General features: G+C 29.8%; 3 protein-coding genes across 3 annotated transcripts; all 3 read right to left on the bottom strand.

The window, feature by feature from the left end:
* Nucleotides 1-740: 740 nt before the first annotated feature.
* LOC149058708 (uncharacterized) lies at nucleotides 741-3699 on the bottom strand. Its single transcript, XM_089220742.1, has 2 exons — nucleotides 3541-3699; nucleotides 741-1570 (listed from the first exon to the last, which is right to left on the bottom strand). Exons 1-2 carry the CDS (start codon nucleotides 3553-3555, stop codon nucleotides 1019-1021), a joined length of 567 nt encoding a protein of 188 aa, XP_089076868.1. The 5' UTR covers nucleotides 3556-3699; the 3' UTR covers nucleotides 741-1018.
* Nucleotides 3700-10173: 6474 nt separating this feature from the next.
* On the bottom strand, nucleotides 10174-14071 carry LOC107173689 (uncharacterized). Its single transcript, XM_015524317.2, has 2 exons — nucleotides 14039-14071; nucleotides 10174-11564 (listed from the first exon to the last, which is right to left on the bottom strand). Exons 1-2 carry the CDS (start codon nucleotides 14048-14050, stop codon nucleotides 10302-10304), a joined length of 1275 nt encoding a protein of 424 aa, XP_015379803.2. The 5' UTR covers nucleotides 14051-14071; the 3' UTR covers nucleotides 10174-10301.
* A 6836-nt stretch (nucleotides 14072-20907) lies between these two features.
* On the bottom strand, nucleotides 20908-22666 carry LOC107173694 (uncharacterized). Its single transcript, XM_015524322.2, has 2 exons — nucleotides 22506-22666; nucleotides 20908-22314 (listed from the first exon to the last, which is right to left on the bottom strand). Exons 1-2 carry the CDS (start codon nucleotides 22512-22514, stop codon nucleotides 21076-21078), a joined length of 1248 nt encoding a protein of 415 aa, XP_015379808.2. The 5' UTR covers nucleotides 22515-22666; the 3' UTR covers nucleotides 20908-21075.
* Nucleotides 22667-27128: the final 4462 nt, after the last annotated feature.

Genomic DNA, 27128 nt, shown 5'->3' with positions numbered 1-27128 from the left:
TATAGGCTCAAGCTCGTATAGACACCATTTGGGTTAAACGTATGGGGGATCGAGATGTATATTGGCTAGACAATTATTTTTGATGAACGTCTGAAGTTAGAATTTTGTCGAAAACCTTAAAATAACCAACATTTAGAAATTATTTTGAGTTGGAAATTCATAGAAAATTTTCTAAGATCTAAGATATATAAAAAAATGTCATAGATGATTCATCATAAGTTTTCCTACACATAACAAAAATAAATATTTTACGGAAAATTAAGTAAAATTAAATTTTTTCGAGCGTTTTAAGTTCAAATGTTTACGACATTCGATTTTTCAATGAAAGATTTGCTTATAATTCAAAAATGAATAACCTGCATAGGTACTTGCAATTTTCAACAAATGCTTATACTATAGCATTATTTATACGCACTATAATTTTCAAAAGATTTTGAGCTGTTTATAAACATTTTTTATTTTCAATTTTTCGTAGTTTTTTTTCTATAAATATCATTAAAAAAATTGTTATTAGATTTAAGATTTGAAAATTTAGTATAGATGCTTTATACATTTTTATAATAGTAGTTCGAAAATATTAAAGTATAGCCACATATACGCATGATTTTTTTTTTAGATAAGCATTTTAAGTTAAAATTATATTCTATGGCACAAGAATTTGGTAATTATTACATACACAACCTGACATACACTGAAGATTTGCAGCGATGGTTTATAGAAAATATTTGAATCTACAAACATTTACTTTCAGCCGAGAACTTTATTAGAACTTTACAAATAAAAATCAATCTTTCTGAAGCCACGCTTGATATTATAAAATAACATAATATTAAAATTATAGCTTATAATGTATCTATTATATAACCTATAACATACATATTACGTAAAATTGGTATAAAAAGTATTTAATTACAAACGATTATTGATACACGACGACTGGGCGTCGTAAGCTGGAAAACTTATAATATAAAATATAAATAATAATAATAATAATATTGTGCAGCGTATGAAAACGCAATCAATGGTGGATAGCGTAGCTGCTGCTGTAACCGAAACCATGGTCGTGGCCGAAGTCGTAGGTACCGTATCCATGCCCGTGATGTTCTTTGACGTAGACGGGCACGTGTTGTTGCACGTACACTGGGTAGGGCACATGGTGAGCGACAGGCACCTTAACAGGCACCTTGACCGGGTACGGAACTGGGCGGTCAACGTGCACAGGGACGTGCTTCTCGATGTGCACGGGATACGGCACTGGTTTCTCAACGGCCACTGGGTACGGCACATGTTTCTCGACCGGAACGATGACCGGTCGGTCAACGATGACCGGCACCTCTTTGGTGACGTGCACAGAACTTATGTGCCCATAGCTGTGGTCGGCGCCTAGCAGACCGTAGTTGGAAAGACCGTCCCACTCACTGTGTCCACCATACCCATAGCCCAAGCCCCAGAGACCTCGTTTGCCCTGCTTCTTTTCCGCGGGCTTCTCATCGGCGGCGGGGGCGGTGGCCTTCACGGTGTCGGCACACACTAAGGCCGTGCCAACGCTCACCAACAACAACATCGACATCTGTGATAGTAATCAACACAAACAATCCATCACAACATTTTTCACGGATTTAAACAAGATTATCAAATATTAATATAATGCATGGTTATATATTATTACGCGGCTTTCCAGTATAAAATACTAACACTTAACATCACTGCATATAAAGGTTCATATCCTCCCCCTCCACCTTACCAATATTCAAACTACATGATAAAATTAAATTTTTTAAGTTAAAAGTGAAGGATGCGATGAAATTCGATCAAAAAAAAGACGAGGAAGTGGGTACCACATGTTGTGGTACAACATAAGAGTCTGGAGAGGGTCTATTTAATGCATGTATTAAATTTGAATTCAATGATATGAAATTACTATACACGAAAAACGAAATATTATGTAGGTACTATACTATACTGAGTATACTTTTAGATATTGTTACGTTCAAATAATTTATTTTCCTATTACACATTAATAATACAGAAGATTTATTTAAGTTTTTCCAAAACAAAAAAATCACATGTGAAAATGTCATTGCGTGCATACAATATAATTATTTACCTTAAAAATTTCAAGTATCAACGAGTAGCTTTTTTGAATTACAACAAAATAACTTAATTCTTTATTTTTCGTTAAATATCTAAGTTCGTATAAATTTGAAATTAAAACATTTATAAAAAAAAATCATACATAATATTGTACTATTTTATTATGTAGTTTTGATATTTTTCAACTGCTATTATAAAAACTTTGAGAAACTTTGTATTAACATTTTAAGTTTTTAATTATAAAATAACTAACGTTTTTGTGATTTCGACGAATTTTGGTAAAACACTAACTTCGTCATAGTTAAGTGTTACAAATTATTGTGAATTTACGCTCAACTTTTTTCTTAAGCTTTACACTAAAAACCGATCGAAAACATTTTTATCGATATAGTAATTTAAAAAAACTCATAAAATTCTTAATTTTTTCATGCCTATAAAAAGGTAGCTCAAGAATAATTGAAAATTTTGAAAATTTTAAATGTTTAAAAATAATAAAATATACTTTCGTAGAAAATGTCAAGTATTTACGGTTATTTGTTTTTGAGTTACACCAAAAAATAAAATCGATTTTGTCGAAAACAGATTATAAATTTTAAAAAAATGTTGATCTGTCGAATCACCCAAATGCCTACAGACAGAAATCAAACAAACATTTTTGTAAAATCAGTATCTCTTCTATGAATTTAAAACTTAAACTAACCTACATTTAATATGTAATTAGCATTAGTATATAAAAATAGATTTAAGGTATAACGATTTTATCGATAATTAGAAGTAACAATAATATCTATATACTTCTAGGTGCTATAATTTGGATGTTTTTTTTTGACAGTTTATTAATTAATAGTCAAATAACTCTCCTATCGGGTATAGGGATCAAGGAATACAAATCTAAAATTGTAACTCGAATATCTAAATTCTAAAGACTTAAAATAACATAACATTAACCTATTTTCTAGTTTTCTATAATTTGTAGTTCTTTTTCTCTAACTATTCTATGGAATGAAGAAACAAATATTATCTTAAAATTGAAAAAACTATATTTTACAACATTGCAAAATATTTTCTTTAAATATTGTGTGCATTTACTAGCGAAAATCTTATCATTCCCATGTCGAACACCACTCAACAGGTCATATTAAATTATTGATTTATTTTTTTTGTTTTTATCAAAACTCAGTTGCCATTGACATATTTTTATTGAAACGATATGATTTTACAAGAGTCAAGAATATATATTATAAATATTTTGTATAAGTATAAAATAAAAATTTCAATAATTCAGTTAAAAATATTTGTTTATACTTCTGTGTGTTAAATATATTTTTAAATATTTATTTGTTGTATACTATTTGTGAATTGGTAATTTACCTGTAAGATCTCGAGCCTAGAGTTTTGATACTATCATAACTTGAGTAATCAGTAAAACTGGAGACGCGTACTTACCCAAAACTGCTGCATGTTCGCGTCTTGTGATGTGTCTATGTATATATATATATATAAACCACCGTAGCTACGGGGGTACGGCTATTGTAATGTCGTGTGTTTCAGGTATGCCTCGTACTGGTCGGTTGGACTTGTGTGGTCCAGATCGATCGAGCAATATCCATTTTATACGGACTTGCCGAGGCCTCGAAAACGGTAAACGACGTGGCTGGGTGGGGATGATGTTCAGTGCAACGCATACTGTGTAGTGTATACAATATATTGTTGTATATACTTCCACTGTGTCGGTGTACTTTACTGCAGTCCAAGGGACATTTCCCAACACGCGCGCGGGGCCGTTCACCGCTCGCTCCCGGTTGACCTCTGCCGCAGCGCTTCGGTCTCTTCCAGCGCGTGGCCCCGGCATTGTTACTTCACGGTTCGTTCTCTCTCGTCCAGATTGCATCATCGCCCTCAGACGTATACACGATATCATGCCCGTGCTATTATTGTCATTACCATCGTCCTATTATACGTTAGAGGTATAGGTACTGCAAGCTGCAACGCGTTTCTATGAAAAAATACAATGTTTATATGCACACGCCTTCGAGTATATAGAGTCCACGCTGCATGTATACATTATTAAAGTATAATATCTAGCCTGATATGGCGATCAGACATTGTAGTGTGCACATACCTACTTATTAATATCATTTTTCTTACAGTCACGGCGCGTTATTATCACTAGCTATAACACGGCCTTTTGACCATTCAGCTTTGGTCCGGTCAGAAAATGTGGTAACCATTGACAAAAAAAATATTGAATGAAACAAAAAATTACAGTGATTTTACAGACAATCATGTCTTCTTGGCTTCAGGTTATGGTGTTTTCGAAACCTATACGACTATTACCTATTATTATTGAGTATTATCATATTATACACAACTCGTATGTAGTAGGTACAATAAATATTGAATGATAATGCATTAGTACCAATCGTTATATTACATTGTATTCAGTCAGATCCTCACAATTATACAATTATGTCCATAGACATCTTGACCACGATTTGTGTACGGTGCACGTTAATACGCTCGCATTCATAGACCACATTGCATGCTGCCATTAGCTAAAAAAAACCCAGTAAAACACGATTGCGCACATTTTACCTTTTTCATAATACGATTGTGTACGTTTTAATGGGACAATAGAATATACATTTTGTGTTAGATATATGCACGATTGTTCGTAAAGTCGTAAAAATTCATGCAAAGTTACCAAATTAGGTGTAATTTAATTTAGTGATTGTAATAAAAAAAAAATTCAATGTGATTTAATTTTGCTCAAACTAAGTGTTATTAATAATTAATATATTGATATAGCTACTTCGTGTGTGCTCTGCTCTGCACAGTTATTAAATACCTATAGCTCAATTTTGTCTTCTTTTTCATGTTTGTGATCTCCATTTGTTCATAGAACTGTGTAATTCGATTTTGTTAGGATATAGTTGCTGAACACATTTTTCTGGAACATCTTCATTTCATCAAATTATCTTTTCGTTTATTAATTAAACAATATTTGAATTCTATTACCACGAGTAAAGTTTTTTTCTTTCAGACAAAATAACACGTACTTCGTTTACTGGTTCCATGTTGATAAATTACATTATTACTGCAGATATTAGTAAGTAACGCATCTTCATATATGTGAGTGCTTATATGTACGTATATTCTACCCAGAAAAACGTCGTAACCCTGTGTTCGAAGTTATTTCGTCAATATATAATAAAATAGTATTATGATTATTGTGCCATAAATAACTACGTATCTGTGACCTGTTGGCTATTCTATAGATACCATATACAATAAGCTAAAGATTATTTCATAATATTATTATGTTATAGCTGAGATCATAACAGCATAAAGTATACCTATTATATTCTTAAATACACAGTACATTTATAGTACAACATTTTTGAAATTAATTATAATATTTCTTCAAAATATAGTAGAAAAAAGCTTTTATTTTTGTGAGGTACACAATTCCCATATTGTGCAAGGTGTAACCCCTTGTTGTGGCAATAATTTTCATTCGTATACACTTTATAAATAATGTATGGTATATGTAACAATATTTGACTGTTGATGTTTGTTTATCCTTAAGAAAAATATCTTTCAGTAGCCATTGGTACCACCTATACTAAATACTCGTATACTACAATAGCACAGTTTCCCTTTTATGGATCGATATTCGATATTATTATACAAAGTATAAATGCATAAACGCTATAGGTACCGTATACTGTTGATGGACCTTATGAACCGTGGGCGACATTATCGTGACTCTCGATTAATAATGACCGCCGCGCGCCGATAACAACGGTGATTAATAACACGTATTATATTTATGCATTACAAGTATTACCGTGTTACGCACATGTTCATCAATCACATATTGAATAGCCTAAATTTAGTTGAACTTAAAATAAAATATTTTGTATTTTAGGATCAGTGTACCAATAATTGTGTTAATTTTATGGCCACTAATGAAACAAATGGCATATAATTTTTTACCTTCAGCTATTGAAATATGTTTTTATCCAATTGAATTTCGTCAACATTTATAAAAATTAAAATTACTGATAAGTGATAGTTATAGTCATTTAACCAAATATTGTTGTTTTATTTAAAAAAAAGTCTTGAATTTAAAATTTTGATTTTAATCTACATTTTAAATGAATTATAAGGTAGGCTGTGGCCAACTTTTTATGACAGTATTAGTACTTTTATGAAACGTTACTAGAGCTAGGATTTATCATTTATATGCACATTATTGGCATATTTTATGCAACATCTTATTACTAATTTTGATAATAATGTCCATGAATCAATTTAATTATGAGGTAAATGCTGGTATTTTTTTTTTGCATATTTTTGCATATTTTGAAAAAAATGAATATAATTGCATATTATCTACATGTTTTAACTAAGAAAACGCAAAAAATTCACGTTTTATGGTAAACTTCGTTACAACTCGTTTCATCGCCATACAAAAATACTAAAAGTATTAGCTTTAAAAAATATACATGCTTTGGCCAAACGAGATCAAATTTAATATAATAAAGTTTTTTATTTTTAACTGATGCTGCGCCATATGCATGGTGAAAACTGCCGATTCTTTAACTGTATTGTATCCAAATATAATGATAGGTACACAATTATTATAGGTACATGTAACATGCAGTGGTGTGCCCAGGAATTTGGTATGTGTGAGGGGGGGATGTCGTGTATAAAAATGTATTATTTTCAATCTTTATAATTATACAAAAAAAAAAAATTAGAGATCCAAAATTCAGTCATATTTGAAGACTAAAAAAAAGCCCATGGGGGATATATCCCCCATCATCATACCCCCTGCGCATACCACTGGTAAAATATGTAGCACACGGTTTTCACAGATTGTGTGAAACAATCAGGCTTTATTAGTTTAATATAGTAAGTTGTATGAAAAAAGTATTTTTAAAAGCTCCTAGTCGTGTGTTCAAATTTCGAGAACTATTTCCAGGATTAACTTTGCCTCTACCCATATACTTACCCGAAACATGGTTAGAAGCCATATAATGCATATGCTACGAGTAATAAATTCAACCTCATAAAATCGGCGGTTTTTTCTTTAGACGAAAGTTCTGACAAATCGATAAAGAATGTTATAGCTTTATTTAAAAATATAAATATATATAAAATGACATGGTTAATTTATATAAAATTTAACTTTGGCTTTATCACTCAATCTTTATTAAAATTAGAAAATGCCTCATTTTTATTCAACAAGAGTTTGGAAATCGCTGAAAACACAAAATTTGAACTTAGCACAAACCAAGGACCCATTGCTGAACAAATCGACAAAAAATCAAAAAATGTGCAAGAAAAAACTATCAACCCTAAAAATGACCAATTGAAATCAACCGTATATATATATTGAGTGCTATAAGTATATGAAAAGGTCGTTTTGACGCGATTGATAGACTTAATGTTGAACAATTTACAAAAATATCAGTTGTTGTTAGAAAAATGACTATAAAATAAATAAAAATTTTAGTCTTAATTTAATTGATAGTAATTTTGAGCAAATTTAAAGCAAAAATATTTATTTAAAAAAACTGTATTAATTATTTTTTTTTACAGTATGGACTACTTTTGATGTAACAACTTTGTTTTAAATTTTTAATTCTTAACTATAAAATTGAACATTTTATAAATTTTCAATTAGGTACAAAATAATTTCCAAGTTTTCATGATTTTAACAAATGTTTTAAAATTCTGTCTTTAAACGCTTATAAAAAATATTGACAATATTTTTTCAATATTTTTTTATTTATGCATGAAAATACTATCAGGAATTTTGTATTCAGTTTTCAAACTTTCTAACCAAGTAAAAAAATGTTTATCCACATTAATAGAAAAAAAAAATCAATATGTCTATAAATACCATTAAAATATTATAATATATACCTTGTAAATTAAATTCTAACATCAAAATTTGATGACAATTTTAAGTAACTACGGTTATTTTTTACTGCAGAGTTACACACTAACGCCAAAAAAAAACAAAATCAACTTTGTTTTTTACAAAAAAAACTGGTTTTGCGTGAAATTGCTGTTTTCCTTAATTTTTAATTTTTTTCCGATTATATAAAAAATTAAATTAAAATATTACTAAATAGCTCTATACTAATTTTATTATTCTTTTTTGGATTCAAAACTCAAATATGGTGCGATCATGCGCCATATTTATAAAATTATAAACATGACAAAATGAGTTGTTATATGTGTATTGTAACATTTCAAATTACTAACTAAAATAATTATTGTATAATTATTGCTATACGCTAGTTAAAGATGATGATAGCATTGTGTTTTACGTGGTAATATAATAATATGTCGTGATTCCTTCGACATCAGTTCACTCAAAATAAATGTCCAAAAAAAAGTCTAGTTTCTAGAATGAAATAATGTAAAAAGAAAAAATACATACTTTAGATAGGTTCTTTTACTAATTACTATAGATTTAACCTACATAATTCCTAAAATATTTATTTATATAATATGAAATCAAATGATAAAAAGTTATTTAAACTATATTTATATTTATATAATATGCAATAAAATGTTTATTCAAAAAAATTGTATTGCTGCTTTTATTAACCACCGTCGAATATTAAAATTCATTAAGCCGTCGCACACACTTCGTTTAACCTTCACTATCCACACGACAGCAAAGTTATGATTGCTGTTCACATGGAAACCTAATAGAATTTTCTAGGCAAATGATTAGGTACTGTGTTGCTAAATCAATGTGTGTTTGTGTGAATTATCGTGGACCAATTTCCCACAACACGCGATGGGAAAAATATTGCAATTGTGATTGTACGCAAGTACGTAAAAAGTAACCGACAATGTATATTATAGGTCATGTATAGTTGAGTAATCCAGTATAGGTAGGTATATATGTGTGTGCGTGTATAATAATTTTTTCGGAACGATCGTATGCGATAGGTAGGTATGAAGGTGATGTACCATAATTTTTATTCAATAATAATAGACTTCGAGTTTGACAAAAGTGTGAAGAAACTGTTGAAACCTCCAAAACCCTATTCCTATTTAATATGTATACTACAGTATTAAAATATACGAAATTAAGATGTTTTACTGCCGTTAGAAACATAATAAGTAAATTATTACAGATACATTTTTTTTACTAGTAAGTATATCAAAATATGCCTAGTCTAATAAATATTAAATTTTGCCATTCATAATGTATGATCAGTATGGTTCAGGACTTACTTATTTTACTACTTCTATTTTCTACTATATTCGAGTATATATACACGACACTTGTCTAGGAAAAATTCATTTTATGTGTATACACTATTCGATATTATAATTTATAATACAATTTTATAGTTAAAATATTTGTATTTTTAAACGCTACAAATATATATATATATATATATATAATATATAATATACACACTCTAACTCGAAATAGTGTCGGTCATCACATATAATAATGCGCCAAATAGGTGGATTCTTTATTTCTTTTCGATCAACTTGGACAAACAATGTATATTTCGAGTGCTTCGCTTACTGCACGTGCAGTGATGATTGATCGCGTAGGCCTAAACAGGTCCTCATCTCTCGTTTTAACTTCGCGTGGTACCAAGGAATGTGCATTAATGTGATTAAAAAATATTAAGTATACAAAAATCGTGATACTCTATAATACAGTAAAGCCGTGAAGGCACTCATGACCGCCGAATTCGAGAATGAATTTTTAAAATGCACCGTGATACAGCAATAATTATTATGTAACGAGTATAATAATACTATAATGATATTATAATACCTATGGACTATGACCCCTGTAAGCGCAAGCAGATCGATCGACGAATGCCACGAATCGTATCGATATTCTGAGGTCTCCGACCACACATATTTCTAATGCGCTGGCCACGTGGTGAAGGACGTACGATTTTTGTACATTACAATATGCGAGTGATCCTCGATCGGTAAATTGATTTTCAACATAACATAACATTCTGTACCAATATCGTACCTACTTGGGAATGAAGATGAAATACAAAATAATAAAAATTGTTGTGTATTGTTATTTATTTTATAATTGTTTAATTGGTATATTGAAATATATAGCAATGGGGTGAGCTATAGTTAGTATGCACCACCTCGTGCCACTCGTTTTCTATATATACGATGGGCATTGTTCATTTGTTGATGACAGTTGTGAATCCTGTAGTCTTGGGCCCCAGATAGTCGTTGTGTCCGGTCGCGTAACCATTGACGCTGCCACCAGGAGATATCAACGCTTGCATCACGTTGTACGCCGCTCCTAACAGGCTGCCTGCCGCTCCTCCGATGAAGCCGGTCCCACCGGTCCCATCTGTTCCACCTGTCCTACCTGTCCCACCCTGGCCGCGGCCACCAACGCCAAGCCCGATAAGAGCGTGGTTCACACCGATGCTATAACCGGATGGGTATTGACCACGTTGGTAACCGGGCTGGTTACCTCCATTGTACACGGGCATGCCGATATAGTTTTTGCTGTTGTCCACGGTTGAGTAATATGTAGGCTGCTTCTGCCACTGCGTCGGTGGCTGTGCCGTCACGTATACCGGATATGGTTGTGGCGCCGAAACCTTCTGCCAAAGAACAGGTTGCTGTTGCACCATCACCGCCGCTGGTTGCTGCACCAGTACGGGATAAGGCCGGGACACCTCGACTGGTACCTGCTGTACCACTGGAACCTTGACAGCCACCTGAACGGGATAAGGAACCGGCCTGTCGACCGGGTATGGTGTAGGGACAGGCACTTTCACCGGATATGGCCGGTCCACCGGTACAGACACTTTGTAGGGAACGTGCACCGGATACGGCACCGGCCGGTCCACGTGCACCGGGTACGGTAGAGGTTTGTCAACTTGCACTGGATACGGAACGGGTCGGTCCACCGGATACGGCAACGGCTTCTCTACTTGCACCGGATACGGCACCGGCCGGTCCACATGCACAGGGTACGGCAGTGGTTTCTCCACCTGCACCGGATACGGCAGCGGGCGGTCCACGTGCACTGGATATGGGAACGGTCTGTCCACCTGCACAGGGTACGGTACCGGCCGATCGTATGACACCGGATACGGAACCGGTCGGTCGTATGTCACCGGATACGGCACCGGATATGGTACTGGTCGTTCAGTTTGCTGTACCACCGCGTATCCCTGCACCGGCACAGCAGACACTCCATATCCTTGCACCGGCATCGTAGATACTCCGTATCCTTGTACCGGCGTGGTGGGCACTCCATACGAACCAACTCCATGGGCACCCCACCCCATCGGATTGTAATGACCGATACCTCGTTTTCTTGTATTTGATTCTTTAGTTATGGTGGTGTGGTTACCATTCTTAACATGAACTTCATCGTGGCACCAAACGTTGTTGACAAATGTCAACAGGCATATATACAATACCTGTGGACAAAATTATGTTTTATATGTTTTAAGAATTATGTGCAGGTTTAAGTCTTGTACAATATATTTATTTATTATTCCTATTAAATTATTAGCTAGATACGTATAATATTATATTATTATGTACATTATACATTTATTATTGGCTCGATATAGGTAAGTTACTACAGCATTAATCGAATATATAATGATTTTTTTATCGTGTGCTTTCATATAATACTTGTAAACTTTCAACTGAATTCAAACATGAATCGAGTGCAATTTAAAGCACACAAATATCATAAATCCATCAGAATTAAAAGCAATATCGGTCCGACGGTTTGGTTTCAGGTATAGGTATACACGACTGCAATGTTTTGGTTTATGTTTCAGTTGTAAATACATTAAAACAATAATAATGATTTTCATTTTTATTTTTATCGAGATGCGTCCAACGTAATTTCAATTGTATTCAATGCCATCGGCAATCTATTATAGTTGAAAGAATTCACTTTAAACAATATTGTTTACGGGTCGTTTTACGTTTTCGTACGCTCAAAACGAATTGTAGCTGCTTACATAACGACCGGTACGGTATTAAAAACGAGGAAGAAAAATTAATAAAAGTAAATAAGAATTGAAGGTCAATCTCTAATCTGGGTGACTCGAGTAACTTTTAACACTTCACTAATTCACTGACAATTTTATTATACCTAATCATATTATACTTAACGGATTAATTGACCACGCACAGCAAAGCTAATCATTCAAACGAGAATAAAAACTATCAGAGGATATTTTCAAAACATCTTACTTATTAGTAGTATTACTTATTTCATGTTTTTGTTTTTGAAAATCCAAACATAATGACCGCACCAACATCAAATACAAATTTTATATTAACATTAAATATTAAAATTAATATAAATACCTATTAATCCTAAAAGTTATCACACAATCTCATAATACTGACTGATTCTTTTTTCGAATAACGCTCATTATTTCAAAAACTCTAAACATTAAAAAAAAAACATATACGCATTTATTTACCATACAAAACAACTTATTTGGAAAAAGATTACACTATTCACATTATCTATCGTCATCAATTTATCATATTAGAATAAGTAATTACTTTTTTAAATGACAGCATATATTTTACTTACGACTTGTACGCATGTACATTTTTTTTAAATTGTAAACATAACGTAGCTAATACACTAATACGTAATTTAAAATATTATTATCCAAACAAAGTATCTAATATTTATTTTATAAAATGATTCACTGAGCATGAACCATTTTTCTTTAATAATGCAGTTATTAAAAATCCTAATTTTTAATTTTTAAATATACTTATTACTATATTATACTTAAAAGTTAAGACCATATTTTAAAATTTTAGGAAAAGTTTATTTTACTAAAGAAATATTCTCTAAAGCTACAAACTTCTGTTTTAAAATATGATCCTCTTACTTCTACTGCTAAATATTTAGTGGATTATTATTTTCGAAAATTGATTACGTATCAGAATCCAAGGATGAATGAGTACTTCCTCAGGAGTTATTGAATTTTGTGTACTAATATAAAGATAATAGGTCCAATGTGATTATGGTATTACCCTGTGTTATGTATTAAAAAGATATGAGATTGTCAATATTCCTTTATTAATTTAAATAAAAAAATGTTCATAAATTATCGGGGTGTCAGAACATTCTATCACAAATTTAAAATAGCTTAACTTGACTAACCAAAAAAATTTAAAATTAAAAAAAAACAATAGATACTTAAAATAGTTATAGTCACTAATGAGTTGCTTCTTCCCTCTAAATATTCAATATTCATGTAAATTACTCTGTACACATTTTCTTATTGTTCTTGATAAGAATAGATTGTACATTTCTTACAAAAATTAAAAATTAAATAGATAATCTTAATGTAGAGGCAACTGGTAAATAGGTCTCTTGAAAATTATTTAATCACCAGGTTAGTTACTTTGCTCATTAAAACTCTAAATAATTATGTTATAACTACTTAACTAATCATCCAAAATTCAATTTTTTTCTTTATTGAAATATTTCAAATAATATTTTGCTTAGAACTTAGAAATATGAAATTTATAACATATGTTTTTATTCAAATGTAAAATGATTAAAACATTTTAAAATGTTGATATGGTATTCTAAAATAGCATTTTAGTATTAAATGAATCAATTGGTGTAGATTGCTCTTGAAACGTCCAGTTTTACATACAAATTATATAAAAAAAACCATAAAAGAAAAACTAGAATTACCTAATTACCAAAGTTTCAAAAACTAAAATAATATTTGTTGGATAAATTATAACTGTACTCGTAGTATTTCCATTAAATTAATCAAAACAATAATAACGAACATTATACTGTTTAGTGAAATTTCAGTACAAAATTGATTTTACTACAGCAAAATGCATTGTTATTTACGAAATATAAACTGAAAAAAAATTGTCTACTTACTTGTAACCTCATAATGTACCTTTCCCGATGATGTCTATAGGAAAACTACGGTATTGCTATTTTTACTGTGGACATTATAAACAACCACGGAATAAAGCTTTATGAAACCGTGAAAATTTCAATTTCCCGGCGGTTATGTCACCACGAGGTCCTTTTTTGTTCTTATCGGATTACACCTGAAGGGTAAACGAATTGTGTCCTAATGCAAATACAACGTTTGCTATTACCATTTAGTTTTAAATGTCACCATGGGTACCTTCTTATAATCCCACAAAAGTATCCCGCTTGATTCGTTACTGATGATCTAATATATCCATATAATATTTTTAGTCTTATAACATTGTGCTAGTAAACATAAAAGATATACCTAGTTTGATTTGTCGTATAATAGATCGATGAACATCTGTTAATTTAATCGACTTGACTACTCGAGTAAACATTCAAATACTGAGTGTTATAAAAAGATGAGTATAACTGTATAATTGTATAACTATTATTGTTATTAATTTAATTAAAATGTATGTTTTATATAATACTATCTGAATATTACCCAGCTTCACACGTGTGTAGTTTTTGCTTTCTCAAAATGAAATTGTTAAATCAATACGCATGGCGCATTGCTGTGTTTTAAAAAAAAAAATTATTTTACTTATTAATGCTATCAAGTGCTAAATAGTAGAAGTAGCTGAATTATAAATAAAACAAAAAAAAAGCGGGTAAGTCGTGGATATCGCTCTGCTGAACAGTAGTTTACAAGTGGGTTACTGCAATGGATGAAATTAAATTTAAATCCAATGATATTATATCATTGTATACGAAAAACAAGTCTGGGCGGAGACGGTTTATCTGCCTAGGATATATTATAGATTATTAAACATTTTCAAATCTTAGATTTAAAAAAAAAAACAATTTTTATGAATTTCTAGCTGAAAATAATTTGCGAATTTTCGTGATTTTTACGTATGTTGTCAAAATTAAAATTTGAATGCTTGTAAAAAAAAAATTGTGACTATGTACTTCTTTTATTTTTCAACTGCTATTGTAAAAATATGAGCCTTATATTTAATTTTCAAATCTTAGATCTAAAAAGAAAAACTTTTATTAATTTCTATTTAAGATAATTTAAACATTGCCGTAATTTTTACGTATTTAGTTAAAATTTGAACTTTAAATGCTTATAAAAAAATTCATATTTTCAACTGCTATTGTTACAATGTGTAAGAAGCTGGCTTGTATTAAATTTTCAAGCTTATCTACTCAACATATAAATTTTTATCGATATTAATTATAAAAAAAAAAATTAAAAAGTTGAAAAATTTAAATGTCAGTAAACAGCTCAAAACAAATCTAAATATTTTTAAAATTGTATCAAATATAGAAAATACCTATATATAAATTCAGTGAAAATTTCAAGTATCTGTGGTCATTTGTTTTAGAGTTACGCCAAAATAAGAAAATTGCTAAATTTAAAATCCAGTGAAAATCCAATATTGTAAAAATTTAAATTTCAAATGCTCATAAACATTTAATTTGAATTTCCGGTGGACATTTTTTTATGATAAAGATTGACAAACTTGTAAGAAATCTTGTATTAAATTCTCAAATCTTAGATTTAAAAATAAAATTTTTTATGAATTTCTAGCTTAAAATAATTTGTGAATTTTCAAGATTTTTACGTATTTTGTCAAAATTCAAACTTTAAATGTTTAGAAACAAAAATGTAACAATTTCTTTTTAATTTTCAATTGCTATTGTAACAATATGTTAGGCGCTTTGTATTAAATTTTCAAGCTTTTCTACTCAACAAATAAATTTTTATCGATATTAATTTAAAAAAAACTAATAATGATTGAAAATTACAAATACCTATGAATAATTCAACTTAAGTCGAACAATTTTGAAAATTGCTTGATGGATAGAATATACTTATATAAACATTCGTTAAAAATTTCATGCATCTATGGTCATTTGTTTTAAAGTTACATCAAAAACCAAAAAAGATTTTGTCGAAAACTGATTGTGCGTAAAATTTCCCGTTTTTCCCTTAATTTTTTGTTTGTTTATCTCGTTTATTTAGAAAAGTATTAAGAATTTTTTGCTTTTAACCCCCCCCCCCCAAAAAAAAAAAAAAAAAAAGTACCAACTAGATTCACTTTCTGATCGAACGAGATACTGATTTTCGATTTTTGAAATCGATGCACTTTTACTGCCCCAAAACGTGATGACAGACACAAAAAAAAAAAATAAAAATAAAAACACACATCATGGTAAAATCAATACATTCATCGCTCCGCTCAGAATCTAAAATAATATCATTTTCAAATGATTCTATTTCGTATTTCGATAGTAAATGTATTTATTTTTTTTTAGATAACGCATTTTCTTTAATAATTGAGCTAGTCGGTGTTTTCTATACAACTCATAAAATATATAGCTTCGGAAAAATTCATATCAAATCGTTGATAAATTATACACACACAAAAAAAAGGTCAGAGTATAGGTAGATGGAAACCCTCGGGCCACCGTGTCGGGCGTGTCGTACTCTATTTCTCGTTATCGGTCGACTGCTATTGTTATTATTAAATGAATATAGATCAACAAATTACACATAAAAATTTATTTTTGCTGATTCGATCCTTTAAATTCAAAATTTTGAAAATCGGGCGACATGGTGACACTCAAAAAGGGATTTGGAACAACTCTGTGAAAAAAAAATTGGTAAAAAGTTAAACAGCGCCGTCATAAAATTGGTACATAAAAAAGACCTGTTCTTTTGTATATATATATAAGGATTAATATAGTTGAAAAATAATATATTCAACGACTTTGTTTTGTTTTTATTTTAGCTTTTGGTACTTTATAGATTAAAAAGACTTGTCCTAAAAATGATGGTATACATATACATCTGCATAATCGATTATTATTTATTACTTATAATTAAATAAATATATCAACCTATCTAGTGTCTTAATTTTAATTTTGAAAATAATCCAGAAATATCGTTGAACTTTCTATGTATAAATAATATAATAGGGAGCTAAGCAATGTAAAGGAGCTAAGCAATGTTTTTGGACCTAAGCAATGTTAAAACAGTTCGGCTCCCATGTGGTGATTTAATACGGAAAAAAAATAATATAATAGTAATAATATGAGTTATGTGACATTTCAATTTCATATTTATAAATTGACGTTTAATAGATTCAGTATGTTCTGGTTTGTAAGCCTTATAAGTCACTATTATAAGATTCAAGTTTTGAACTACTTTTACGAATTGAATCTCACTGTCTTTTGTGTAGGAAGTAGGAACTGAGTGTCTGAGCCACAGTATCTTATAAACTATAGTTTATAAATAAAAACTATTCATTGAAATAAAGTTGCAAATCTATACGCTATTATATAATACCTATATTGTATTGAATGTACGAGTATATTGAATAAAATATAAAACGATAAAATATATTTTATACAATACACCAATATACCATGTTAGTTATGTTAGTTATTAATGAATTTTGTCCAAAACATAAATAAATATTAAGAAATTAACTAGACTACCTAGTCATTTTATAGTATAATAGAGTTCAAGGGTACTTTGTTTTGAGTAGGTCATATATTGTAGATGTAACTGATGTAAGTAATGCTTACGCTGTCCTATCCTCAATTACATTAACTCAGCGGTTCCCAACCTTTTTAGTTTCGCGGACCACTAATTTTGTAAAAAAATATTTGAGGCCCACCCATAGCATACATATATACGTTTTCATAAAACTATAATATATATTATATACATATGTATATACATGTATGATGTATATATAGTTATGAGGAATAAAAAAATTAAGAAAATTTAAAAAAAATTTTATTAGAAAAAAACTTAATTATATTATATATATAATATATAATATTATACCTATGGCTCACGGCCCAGTGCCATGCTGATTGGGGCCCACAAGTGGTCCGCGGCCCAAGGGTTAGGTCGGTATATATGATTAACTAATCACTAATGTCATGTTTTGTAAATTTAATGAATGTATTAAATTTGAATTCAACGATAAATCGTTGTACCTATACGAAAAGCAATTTTGAGCGAAGAGTTGGCCAACAATTTTAAGTATATTTTTCTATGTATTTATATTGCTTTAAGTTTTCTGAGAAATTATACATAAATATCTTAAAATATTTTTAAAAAAATATTTTGTTTTTCAATTTTAGGTATTAAAACTCGCACGTAAGTTTCGGTTATTTCCTAAGTATAAGAAAAACTCGTGAATCTATAAAAAGATATTTTGAAGAATCGTGGTATGAATAACTTTTCAAATGCGATTAAATATAAAAATAATTATATATTACCTATATCACTATTAAACCGAACGAAAATGGGAAGTTATATTCTAAAATATTGCTGTTTTAATTGTATACAAGAATATATTATTTATTAATTCATGATTAACATATTATCTAAAACCTTAGAGCTTAGAGGGCAGGATACGTATAAATAAGTGTTTAACAGTATAGTATTGTGCTTAGTTTGTATAGATTGTAAACTTTCAAAATAAAAATAATAATAAATAAAAAATAAATAAAAACAGTCGTATAGTTCCGCAAGTATACAAATCAATATTATATATTATTTTGAAATGATTCATTATTTAAAAATAGATTAACAATAAAAACAATTAATACTAAAATTTGAAATTCCGTATAAATAATATATATAAATTATTTTTTTAGTTTTTATTATTTTTTATGACTATCAAAAAATCCTCAACCTAATTGTTCAATGTCAAATTAATTTCATACTTAATTATAAAGTCTTTAATTAATTAGCTTAAGACAATGAAAAAATAGACTGTAATTTTATAGAAACTATATATATTTTTGTTTTTTTTATATGAAATATTCAATCTGTACCCTGAGGCACAATAAGAATATGTGTTAATTTACAATGACATGAATGAGTTGTTGGAAGAAACCACCCAGTAGTGACAGTTCCCAGTAATGACACTATATATTTTTTAAATATTCATGCATTTTACCTTTTTTGTATAAGCTTAGTAACAATATAATATACAACTGTTATATTGGTACAATATTTAAATTTTTTATTACATCATGAATGGATCTTTAGAACACCTAATTATTTTACAATATTTTTTATGTTTTAATTGTGTCTGAACGTTGAAGTCACTTTTTAGTAAAAAACATGTTTCGATTTTCAATTTCAATTTCTTTAATATCTAAACATAACACCATGTTTGTATCAGTATTTTTTTACATATTATAACTTTGATTCTTTTCGAGCTATTTATATTTATATACAATTTTTGACTAGATATAGGTAATTGGTAAATAATATTCAATTTTTACAAAAGTTAAAATAATATTATGGGCAAAAATATATGAGTAGATAGGAACAATAATATATAATAACAATACAACATATTATATAAGATATAACAGACAACTGTATGCACTATATCTATAATATTAACTATTAACTATGAGTTACCTAGTACCTAGTATATTATACATAACAAAATGCAATTGGAAATATCGGAAACACTTTTTTTTGGGTTTAATGTGCCTAAAATTGGGTTTCTTAGTTGTGATAATAGTAATTATATGAAATATTATTTAAACCAATAGGTACAGATATTTACAATCAAAAGACCTAATATCTTATAATGATATTAACTCTATGATTGAATTGAATAGTTGACAGTAATACTTAATGTTGTATAATGATTAATGGCTAATGTTTTAATAATTTAATAAATATTATTATGATTATGAATTGATTTTTTTTTAAATCATATTCATAACAGTTTTATTTGATTTCATCAAAGATGCGTGTAGCGTGTAACATATTTAGCTATTTTTCTTATTCGTTTATTTAATATAATTATTTATTACATTATTTATAAAACCATAAAAATGAATAGTCATGATTCAGAATTAGTATAGTTATGCAGTATGCGTTAACTCTTATAACGATTATTTCACCGTAAATTATTTTAATTATCACTGGTTCTCTTTAATTAAAGTGTACTATACTAACTACTAATCATACTAATATATAAGTTTTTAATGAATTAACATTTTGATGACTTGTTTCATCGCAAACCATATTTGTGTTTAAGTAGGCATAACTGAGGGTGTAGAGTACTAGAGTTACAGAAATTATTATTATGTTAATGAAATGAATTTATGAAAATGCCTGTGAGTGATTAACATTTTTAAGAGTACCTACTTTGTTCATAGTTATTCGATGATAAAAAAAGTTATGGAATTCTATGCAAGTTACTCAACTTTATTCCCTGTACGCCTCAAAGATTAACTAATTGCAATATCCATACTTTATTTTCTTAAATATAGGTACTGTACTTATTTACATTCAACTTTCATCCTACAATATAGGTAGATACCGTAATACAAGTTATAATTCGCCTACTTATGAGTAAGTTATGTAAGTATACATATTTTATATACAAAAAGTAATAATGTTTTTCTGTGCATTCGATTATATATTGTACATAATGTATGTAGTGCGGTATTGGCTTAGTAATATGTACACTATACTATTTTAATTCACTTTTACGCCAAGGTTTTTTTTGTATTGAATATCTAGGCAAAATCAAAAATGTATTACTCAAAGCTATGTGTTGCAATAGACAAAATGTTAACATGCTGTCCCAATTTTTCCCTGGATTCTGACCAATTAGAATCCACTAGTACGTAATATTAAGATAGGCCTCGTTATTTAACGTCATTTGAGCATGAACGCTGACCCGGGCGGATGTCCCGCAAGGACTGTATACAATTACGTATTATTTTTATAACTTGCATTAATTTCAGACAAACACATAGAGTTTATTTTTTAATAAAATTTTATTCAAATTGTATTGTACAATTAACATTTTATTCAAATATAAAAAGTGTAATCTAAGTATAAAAACATAATAATATTCAATTTTAAAATAGTAATTTAACAGGTTCTGACTTGATAGTTGAGCAATGTCAGAAGACTAGTCTCTTAATTAATTAGAGTTACGTTTTACGATTGGAGTCCAACCACCGCTTTCGTATTTTGAATGGCTTCCGTGTCCATACGAAGAGGAGGATATATCTGATCCGTAAGATCCATATGAAGAAGAAGAATGAGCTGGTCCATAAGATCCGTATGAAGAAGAAGGCAAAGCTGATGCGTAAGACCCATATGAGGAAGCAGACGACAGTGCTGGTCCATATGAACCATGTGATGAAGCTGAGAGTGCTGGTCCGTAAGATCCGTATGAAGAAGCGGAAAGTGCTGGTCCGTAAGATTCATATGACGATAAACCTGATCCGTATGAAGAGACACCGGATCCGTACGAAGATAGAGATCCTAGAGAAGCGGATCCATAACTGGCGTCGTTAGCGGAAGCTCCTAGACCGTATCCTCCGTATGCAGGAGCTGAAGCAGCAACAGCGATTGGCTGAGGTGCTTGGACAACAACTGGTGTGGCAACCGGCACAGGAACGCGTCTTACAACCGGAACCGGTACTGGACGGGAAACTGGTACAGGTACATTCTGGACGACTGGGACTGGGTAGGGAGCGGGAACTGCTTGTGGTACCGGTCTGTCTACTGGGTATGGAACAGGCCTCTCAACTGGCACTGGGTACGGGGCGGAAACTCGGACTGGATATGGACGTTCTACTGGGTAAGGGACTGGGTGTGGCACTGGGATGGCGACGGTCCTCTGCACTGGAACTGGGAACGGGGCAGAAATGTGTTGGGCATGACGGTTGATGATGTGTATATCCTTGGAGATTGGGATCAATGGGCCGACAGTCGGTGCTGGGGCAGCTGAGTATGCGGAAGGAGCGGCAGCGACTGCGACTCCACTGTATGCAGGTGCAGCAGCGACTGCGACTCCGCTGAATGCAGGTGCAGCAGCGACTGCGACTCCGCTGTATGCAGGTGCAGCAGCGACAGCGACTCTGCTGTATACAGGTGAGGCGGCTATTGCAACACCACTGTAAGCCGGAGCGTATGAGGATCCATAAGCTGATCCACCGTAAGCTGAGTAACCAGAGGCCAATCCGGATGATAAGCCAATGCTGGAGCCCAATCCCAGACCAGAACCGTAGCTTAGACTGGAACTATGACCCAACCCGGCATCGAAATCGTGTTCAGCGACGATACCGCGTTTTTCGGGTTTGTGCGTCTTGCCGTCTTCTTTTTCGGCCCTAACGAGGGCTACGGCCACCAAAACAACGACTAAAGCTGATGTCTACAAAAAAAAAAAAATTTAGTCAGATGTTGTCATCTCCAACGAAAAACGGCTGTGCGGTGTATATATTGTGTACTAATGAGCTGAGCTATTCGTATATTGTAATATACGGCAGCAAATATTGGTATACAATACAAATGCATGGTTACAAATAAATGACACTGTTTGTGTTTTGTTATCCAAATACTTACGAATTTCATGTTGACTGTTCTGTGTTGCTCGGTTGAATGATGATGTTTTGAAAACCAAATTGGCTATATATAGGTAAAGTCACCGATGGCACTCGTGCAGACGTTCAGGACGCTAAACCAAGCATGTGGCTGTTACAAAGTATAGGTAGTGGGTACGTTGTGTTGCGACTATATGAAAAAAAAAATATCGCGAAAATAACCAGTTTTGAAGTGTCAATAGTCGTAATACTCAACTGCAAAACTACTTCCTCTACATAAATAGGTACCACCGATGTGTTGTGTCATCGTCGTCTTGGTCACAGACGACAAAAAATAAATGTGGAACTATAATAATATAATCATATAGGTAATATTGGGTATGACATTTATATTGTATAGGTACTCTCGCTAAGTGAATCATCTTGGCAATCACGTAACATAATATGCAATACAATATTAGATGTATTTTTAAACGCTAACTTGTTCTTAAAGTATTTATATAGATATAAACGCGTTACATAATTACAAAACACAACATATGTGACTTACTCAACGATTTATAAATTATTATTAATAAATAGTAGCAAATATATTATTTTGGTTTTTGTAGATTGTATCACGATTTTGACAGTTGTAGACTGTAGGTTGTGCATAGTTTTTCTGCGCTATATATGTATAATGATAATAATATGTGATAAAAAAAGTGGAACTATAGCTTGGTATTTATATCGATTTATGAGAAAAATCAATCAATCAGATATATTAGTTATATATATTTATCTGCAGGTCTGTTTTTTTGTTTTTTGGTTTTTCAATTATAACCAATAGTATTAACGTAATAATAATATCATGCATTGATTGTTAGAATAAACCTACATAGTGGTAACGTGAAATTACAAAGTTTTAGCGAAAGATCCATCAAGATTAGGTAGGTACCTACGGAAAATTTGTATCCAGCACAAATACATCTAAGTTATTGTAAATAATTCACAGTCATATTAACTTTATACTTTTGTTACATGTCGTTAAATCAAATAAAATTGATCAAATGTCAATTGATTTATAATAGTTTAAATATAATTGGTAATAACGATTTAGGTAAGTGGTAACGATTAAGAAAATATTAGAAAATATATTATTATTATTATTATTATTGGCGAAGACATTTAGACATTTGACCACCGGTGGAAATCCATTCAGTGGAAGGAACTGAGAATTTAAATTTGCAGTATTTAACTAAAATATCACGACAACAACTGTAATTTATACGGATTAGAAGTTCCCAGATAATTTCGATGATTTAGTAGACGAGAGTGAAATTTTTTAAAATTATTTCATGTAATATAAACAATACCTAGTAATTTGACAGTTTGTCTCTGTGATTCAATTAAAAAATACATAGTTTGAATATTATACTAAATAAATTTATTTGACTAAATATCTAATTATAGGTATAATGAGTATTGAGTATATAATATGACATTTGAAGTTAAATTGTTAATATTACAGACTACACTATATCTGAAACATTTTTTTTTTTTAATGTGTTAATAAATATATTTGTTTTTTGGATTGTTAAAAATATGAAAAAAATATATATATTATATTATATGCATATCCAAACTTCCAAACACAGAACTGCACGCGTACGATACAAAATAAAATAAAATTTATGAATCTAACATAAATTGAAAATATAATTTAGATAAACATACAATTTTATTATTAATTATTAATGATATTTTATTTATTATTATTAATTAATTCTTCCCAAAAATGGAAATTCATGGCTCAGTGACTCACATTAATCTTGTGTCAATATGATATACAATATTATGCGGATGCGGATTGAGCGAAGCTGCAAATGAGAAAGACAACAAATTTCTAAAAACTGGTCTTTGGACTTTGACTTCTGTATAATATACATATATTAAAATTCATCGTTTTTCTTTCTATATTTTTAATAAATATTATTAATATTTAAAACTAATATATTTTTTAAGAATATACTTTTAACTTTTTTTCTAATTGTGATCCAAAACACACGAATTCAATATTTAACGATTGTATACGCTTTATTAATCGTTTATTTTAACCTGAACCATTTCAATCAGATACATGATATATGTGATGGATTGCAATCTCGTCGCTTAACCGACATTAGTACCATATTATCAATGACCCTAATTATTCTAACACATACTTAAAAAATATCTATGATATGGCACCTTGGAGTATACAAATGGAATATTAATATATCATTATTATTGGTACACGGAATTTATATATACGTTCTATATACTTGTAAAATCTTAAAAAAAATTGAAATGCTTCTTAAAATTGCCATTTAGATAAATCTACTTATTAGTTATTTAGCAATGGAAACTGCTAAATGAGAAAATATTTTTTAAGAACATCCTGTACCAGTATTGTCAGATTTAAGTATTGTGACAAATATTTGCATTCATTATCATTTTTAATAGCTATTGTACAGGACAATTTTTTTAATTTTTTACAACTTAAAAAAAAAGCGGGTAAGTCGTGGATGTCGCTCTGCTGTTCAGTAGGTTACAAGTGGGTTACTGTAATGGATGGAATTAAATTTGAATCCAATGATATTATATCATTGTATACGAAAAACGATTCTGAGCGAAGACGGTTTATTATCTGTCTAGAATATATTATAGATTATTAAAAATTTTCAAATCTTAGATTTAAAAAGAAAATTGTTTATGAATTTCTAGCTTAAAATATTTTGTGAATTTTTGTGATTTTTACGTATTTTGTCAAAATTCAAACTTTGAATGCTTAAAAAATAAAAATTGTGACTATGTATTCCTTTTATTTTTCAACTGCTATTGTAACAATTAATATGTTAAGAAGCATTTTTACTGCCCCAAAACGTGATGACAGACCAAAAATAAAAACACACATCATGGTAAAATCAATGCATTCATCGCTCCGCTCAGAGTCTAAAATTGGTTTAATACATATTTCATTATTTCATTTTACTTCTTTTGAAAAATTTTTAGGAAATATTTTCCAAACCTATATACTATTTTTACGACTGTAGTGCTGTAGGCTGCGTTTACTTATTAATACCTATCGGACTATGATTGTTAAGAAATTAAAAAAAATATCCATGATATGTGTATATTTTGGAACATTGAACAATTTAAATTGAGTAACGAGTTCAGTTTTTACGAATTTATTATAATATGCAACAAAATATTATTTTTTTTTATGAAATCACAGAATATTATACTTATAAATTAAATACTTTTAATTTGAACTTATTAATCAAAAAAAAAAAAAATTGCAGCATTTTTTGAACCTTATTTGAAAAATGTATTTCACTTATACCACAATCACACAATTAATTATGATGAACTGATTCATTTATATTCCAACAATAAACTATATGGTATAGTAATATTGTCTATTATACTACTTAGGTAATATTTATTTGAATATATCGCAGTAACTAGCGGTAAAGCACGATTGAGCATATAGGATATTTTATGCGACGTTGTCTTATTCACAATGCCGAAATGTTGTAATTTATTATTTTCATATATTATTATTAGTACATAAATTATTATGATACTAAACTTAATCGAGCCTCGAGCAATGAGCAGAGCTCAGCTTTATAAACTGTAATGTTACTACTTACTGATTAACAAAATATAGATGTATATTTTTGACCATTGTTATTAGAAATAATACAATTTGGTATTAAATTAAAAAAAAAAAATAATAAGTTATGTTTAATAATTTAATACAAGTATTATAATACAAAGTATTTATATCTATGGCATATTTCAATATTTGACATAAAAATTAAGGGAAAAGGTCATTTATCAAATAATACAACAATAATTTTACCGGAGACTTTCGACTCTTACTATATTTTGTATATTTTGAATTATTATAATTAAATTATACTATATTAACTGTAACCTAAATATTTTCGGTATAATATAGTTCAAAATTGCTAATGAAAACATTGAAGAGTTTTTTATGGTCAACCTTGTTGGCTATCTTTTGTTGTTATCCTTTAATACACCGACAAATTATTAGCCATTATTAGGTACCTACCTATATAAGCAATATATTATAATATAAGTATGTAAAAGTTATAAACCAACCCACAGGATGTAAAAAACTTAATTTTATTCTTAAAAAAAAAAACAGAATTGTACAATTTAATTTAATGTAGAAAATGTATGCTTAAAATACTAAAAATGTAACAAAAAAAATTATTTTACTAATGGCCTAGTTTTCGATGTACTTTGATCAATAAAAAAAAAATATTATAAATATTTGAGAACTTCTCATAATCAAGAATGTGCCTTTAATACTGTTAAAAATTTAAGATTACATAGAAACAAGAAAAAGCTTAGAAATGCTTGTTAATCTCTTCGGAGCCTTTATAGTCCAATCAAAGACAACATCAACAAAATCATCTTATTACCTACTTAAATATTGGAATATACAACTTAACCTTAAAAAACCTATTCTATTTATATGAAACTTATATTTATTTTGTTGAAAGCTAATAACTTTGTAGTTGATGCTGTATCACGAATAAAAAAAAGTTTTACTTTTTGTTAAATCATTTTATAGGTATTGTATAGGTATAAT

Source organism: Diuraphis noxia, unplaced genomic scaffold, assembly GCF_037042655.1.
Source record: "Diuraphis noxia isolate RWA-SAM2 unplaced genomic scaffold, SU_Dnox_SAM2 contig0002, whole genome shotgun sequence".
In the NCBI taxonomy this organism is placed as follows: Eukaryota; Metazoa; Arthropoda; class Insecta; order Hemiptera; family Aphididae; genus Diuraphis; species Diuraphis noxia.
Note: the sequence above shows the minus strand (reverse complement) of the source record. Positions and strands in the feature narration are given on the sequence as shown.